This window comes from Echinops telfairi, unplaced genomic scaffold, assembly GCF_000313985.2.
Source record: "Echinops telfairi isolate 266 unplaced genomic scaffold, ASM31398v2 ScPeMD7_7420;HRSCAF=8458, whole genome shotgun sequence".
NCBI classification, from domain to species: Eukaryota; Metazoa; Chordata; class Mammalia; order Afrosoricida; family Tenrecidae; genus Echinops; species Echinops telfairi.
Window position 1 is genome coordinate 49356042 of NW_022111320.1, and position 5722 is coordinate 49361763.

Here is a 5722-nt window from a genome sequence, read left to right on the forward strand (position 1 = left end):
AAATGTTTTGAGAATGATGAGGGCAATGAATGTACAAATGTGCTTTACACAACTGATGTATGTATGGATTGTGATAAGAGTCGTATGAGCCCCTAATAAAATGATAAAGAAAAAAAGCAAGTAAGAAAGTGAAAAGAACCTACAGGACAGGAGAAAAGATCTGGAAACCAAGGACTTAGCATTCAGAATATAGAACTATATACAATTTAACAAAATTAAGAAATGGGCAAAAAACTGAAGGGGCATCTCTCCAAAGAAGACCCACAAATGGCCAAGAAACACATGGCCAGATGTTCAACACTCTTAGTTATCAGAAAATGCAGATCCAAAGCACGAGGGGAACTGTTCCTCCTTCACACCCACTTGGACAAACCAAACCAAACTCACTCGCCACCCATGTGACGCTGACTCACGGGGACTCTGCAGAGCCGCAGAGAGCTGGCCCTGGGAGTTTCCAAAATGGTAACTCTTCCCAACATCGAACACCTCAGCTCTCTCCCACAAAGACACTGGTGTTCTCCAAATGCTGACTGTGCAGTTATAAGCCCAAAGAGTGACCACTAAGGCAGCAGGGCTCCTTCCACTAGGACAGCTATTTAAATACACATAAACAAGTAACAAGTGTTGGTAAGGATGAGGAAACACAGAACCCGACTACATACTGCTGACGGTAATGCAAACTCGTGCAGCCATTGTGGAAATAGTCTGGAAACTGCCCAAGGGCAGAGCAATTCTGTTCTCAGGTATAGAACCAAAGCACAGAAGCTGACTTCCAAACACACACTTTGGACACCATGTCGATTATAGTGGTATTCACAATAGCGAAAAGCAGAAACTCAAATGCCATCAACTATCATGAATAAACAAAATGTAGTATAGACCATACAACATTATCCCGCCATAAAGAGAGTTTTCATACATCCTGTAACATGAACAAACCTTGAAAATATTACTTAGTGAAAAAGACACAAAGGACAAATACTACCGTATATACTCATGTATAAGTTGAGTTTTTCAGCACATTCTAAAAATTTTTTTGTGGTAAAATTAGGTGCCTGGTCGGCTTATACGCAAGTATATGCGGTATATAATCCCACATAAATCTATGAGGCAAATACAAGAGGCAAATATAATACCACTTATATCTATGAGGCAAATACACAAACAGAAAGTCTAGTAAAACTTACCCGGAGGTAGGGGACAGCAGAAATAGAGATTAAAAAAGAGACATTCAACAAAATACAATAATGTATTCTTCAAAAAGAGTGAGAGAAAGTGAATAATCATAAGTGTTTTGAGTTTTTAAAAAATCTGCCAATCAGATTCAACAAAGGCAGCAGCATATAGCACACTAAAAACTGAAAAACTTAAAGGTTGGTAGACTAGAAGAAGAAAATCCTAAGAAGAAATATGACATCATTCCTGGAGACCTACTATTTATACAGAGTTCAAAATATAATTAAAGAAATACAGGCTAAGAGAAAAGATGATTAAACTAAATGCTTTCTGAGCTAAAGAAATATAATTGAATCTTCAGATGGACTGCAAAAAGTTAATGGGAAAATGGAATTTTCACAAACTTTTTGAAGCCTCCTTATATTTCTGAATTTCAAAAATCAAAAACATTTCAAAGAACAGAATAAAGGGGGGGGGGGCTAACAGGTGGTGTCAGATTTTTCTATGTAGTAAATCAAATACTTAAAATAAAACCTACCTGCCCTGCTACCATTATTCAACATTTTCAGCATAAATTCCACAGAATAACCCTGACCAAAAATGGAAGGTTTGAAACAGAATTTCAAATTCTGATGAAATCTATACTTTCTGAAGCAATTGTGGCTAAAAGACCCCCTAAAACTATTGCCCTGAGATAATCTTTAAACCTCAAACAAAAATATCTTTTGAATTCTTAATATTAAAAGTATATAATAAAAATTATTAAACAAGAAATTCTTGATAAAAATGTTATTTTCTAAAAACGGATTTGATAATAATATGCCATTTCCTAAACACACAGGTTCATTTAATAGTATCATATAATTATACAGTTAGTTGCAAAATAATTAAGTGAAAAATAAACTTACATTAACAATATAGTAATTTTCCTAAATTCCATTTTTATTCAAAATATATTGACTTAATCACAATATATTATATTCTGTTGTCAATACTTATTCAAAAATATATGACTTTCTAGGATATAATAAAATATAATTGAGAGAACATTGACTTAACTATTGTACCATTAAAGTTACACTATTAACAAGGACCCATATTTTATTTATTTCTTTTTTTAAATCATTTTATTAGGGGCTCATACACCTCTTATCCCAATCCATACACACATCAATTGTGTAAAGCGCATTTATACATTCACTGCCCTCATCATTCTCAAAACATTTTTCTCTCCACTTAAACCCCTGGCATTAGGTCCTCATTTAGGGCCCATATTTTAAATAACTTATAGCTAACTTCAGTAATAGTCACTGGATGCATTTTGGTTTGCGTTTTTCACACACACAGAAACTGTATGTTATACCATCTACTTCTCATGAAATGATCCAGTAAAATTTCTAAGAGATCTCTTTAGTTTTTTAATTAGCGGAGCAAAGACATTTTCTCTCAGCATTGCAGGGTACTTATTAAAAGACTTGTCACGCTTTGTTATATTCCTGGTTTTGTTTTCTTATTTTCTGCCTATGATAAAAAAAATGGATGGTCAAGAATAAAAAAACTAAAAAGCACCAATGAATAGTTCTACAGTAATAAAAAAAAAAATCTCACTGCAGTCAAGTCAATTCTGATTCATAGAGACAGCATAGAACAAAGGTCCCTCAGAGCGTCTGGGACTAAGTCTTTATTGGAGCAGAACGCCTCCTCTTTCTCCTTCTCCCAACGGGTGGCTGAAAGTTTCAAACTGCAGCCTGTGTAACTAGCAGCCCGGTGCGTAATCCACTATACAACCAGGGCTCCTTAAAACTAAACAATAGAGCTTAGCTTGAATAATAAAAAATGTTTGCCTTGAGCACTGCGTGCTATTTTAAAATCTATCAAAATGAACACTCCAAAGATGAGATGGAAATCTCGGGGAATTAATGAAGGATCAATAGCTCAGAAAAGGGTAAGAATGGTCACACACTGGATTGTATTTGTAGAAAGTGTTCAACTGATGTGTCGTGCTATGTGTATTCTCTACAACAAAAATAGATGACAAAGAACAAAACCTAGATTTCAGAAAGAAAGCAAAAATAATAATAAAGCAAAAACCCTGTATTAATATATACTAAACCAAGTGAAACGCTGAATTATATTCTCAAAAAAAGCTCAGAAAATAACCCATTTACAATATGTAAAAATTTTAAGAAACTGTATTCTCAAAACAACTAAATCAGAGGAATGGAAAAATTTGATCTAGTGAAGACTGGGGAGACACCATGCAGTAAAATGCTAACACTTTAACAGTTAAACCTATAAAATAATCGCTGATAAATATTAAGTGATATATGAAAGATAAGCTTCTAAAAAACAGAAACATTCTATGGCTAAAATTCTACTGAAGATTCCATGGTAAGCCCAGCCTTACTGATATACTTACAGGGAGCTTGGTGAAGGCTGGATTGGTGACATGCTTCCCAAAGGCATCTTCCTGGAACTGGAGAAGCTGCACCACCAGCCCCGCCAGGGTTTTATTGGTAGGAGCATCAGCATGAACATACTGCAAGATAAAGACAAGAACTTAGAAACTGGTGCAAAGGTTTGGAAAACAATCACCGCTTATTTCCCAATATCTACTGAGTTCTGACACTGTGGGAGATTTATAGATGAGGCACCAAACCAAAAACCATACTCACTGCCATCAAGTGGATGCCAACTTAGACACTATAGGATGGGGTTCAACTGCCCCTGTGAGTTTCCGAGACTAACTGTTTACAGAAGTAGAAAGCCCCTTCTTTCTCCCATTGAGCAGCTGGTGTTTCCAACTTTGGACCTTGAAGCTCACAGCCCAATGTGTAATCACTACACCATCAGGGCTCCTCAGATGAGCCACAGAACTACAATAAAGGAGGTTTCCCCCCCAAAAAAAGTCACATAATCACTCCAAAAATTTACCAAACGTGAAAACACATGTGAAGATGGAATATTTCATTACAAAAAAATTGATGTATTAGTGTAAACTGCCTCACACTCACTCAAAGGGCAGCCAATATCTAACCAGCGCTGTTTTAAACCATATTGTTGATATGCATACCACACAATTCAATGGTTTAAGTACATTAAAAGGAGATGTGCAATCAATCAGCCATAAGGTTTCCAAATCAGCTTTCAAATTTTCAAAATATTAATGTGACCACCTTTGGCATTTACACAATAAGAACAAAGCTGACTTAATCATTAGTTATGTGCCATTTATATCACTATTTACTCAAATTTGTATCATCTCATCATCAATTACTTCCAACTTATAAGTGAAAAATTAAAACACACAGAAACCAAGTGATCTGCTCAAGGGCACGACCAATTATCAGTATGGAGGGGCACTGAAGGCACAGCCTCCACCAAATGTAATGCCCACCTCATGGACCCCCACTGATGAGCGCTTACCTCGGTGTTTCCAAAAATAGTGCCTAACACACAAGTTCTAAACAGCTTTCAAAATGCTGAATTCTATTTCAAGAAATAGGTAATCACCACATATAAATTATTTCAGTTATAAACATTTTAATCAAAGTGCCCAACACCATTGTGTTACTAGGGGGAAAAATTGATTTCTATTCTAACTTTAAAAGCTGAGTGGGTTTATGATGCTTTATCAATAAAACTGTTTCATGCAATATATAGCATTAAAGAAGCATCGAAAATCTTGCCTTTCGGGAAGGTAGTGGGGAGGAAAGGGACGAAGGGAGGAACTGATCGCATTATAAATATATAACTCCCCGCTCCCAGGGGCATACACAACAGAAACGTGGGTGAAGGGAGACAGCGGTCAGTGTAAGATATGAAAATAATAATCTGTAATTTATCAAAGGGTCACTGGGACGGGAGGGGGAGGGAAGAGCTGATACCAAGGGCTCAAGTAGAAAGTAAATGTTTAAAAAATGATGATGGTAACATACCATATATACTCGAGTATAAGCTGAGTTTTTCAGCACATTTTTATGTAGTTTTGTGGTAAAATTAGATGCCGAGGCTGATATTCGGGACAGCTTTTACTTGAGTATATACGGTATGTACAAAAAGGCTTGGTACAACTGATGTATGGAATGTTGTAAGAGCTGTAAGAGCCCCCAAAAAATGATTTGTAAAGAAAAAAAATCCTGCCTGTCTCTCAACAGTACTACTGCAGCACATGACCATTAAATAAAGAGACCACATAACTCTTATTAACCGTTAATCTATATATATTGTATTGAAATGCCTTCCTCGGGCAATATAGTCCAGTTTTACTCATCACTTTTTAATCTACATCATCCTTAAAGCTTAATTCAAAAACAAGTCAAACTTGGAGAAGACAGGCGCCTGGGAACCTAATGGTCTCGATACACATCAGCGCCTAGCTACTGGAGTGGGATCGGCTTGAGGGGACCTGAGAAGCCCTCAAAAACTATTTACAATTCCCTTTCCAATAAAAGTATTGCCAAGCTTTGGGGGTTTAAGTGGAGAGAAAATGTTTTGAGAATGATTACAAATGCGCTTTACACAATTGATGTGTGTATGGATTGCG

The 5722-nt window shown here is 36.2% G+C and overlaps 1 protein-coding gene across 1 annotated transcript in view; it reads right to left on the minus strand.

Moving 5' to 3' along the window:
• SMARCC1 (SWI/SNF related, matrix associated, actin dependent regulator of chromatin subfamily c member 1) overlaps positions 1-3714 on the minus strand; it is a 132449-nt gene extending 128735 nt beyond the window's left edge. Inside the window, exon 1 of the mRNA XM_045297402.1 lies at positions 3596-3714. Coding sequence (XP_045153337.1) covers positions 3596-3714 — 119 coding nt within the window. The remainder of the gene's footprint in view (positions 1-3595) is intronic.
• Positions 3715-5722: the final 2008 nt, after the last annotated feature.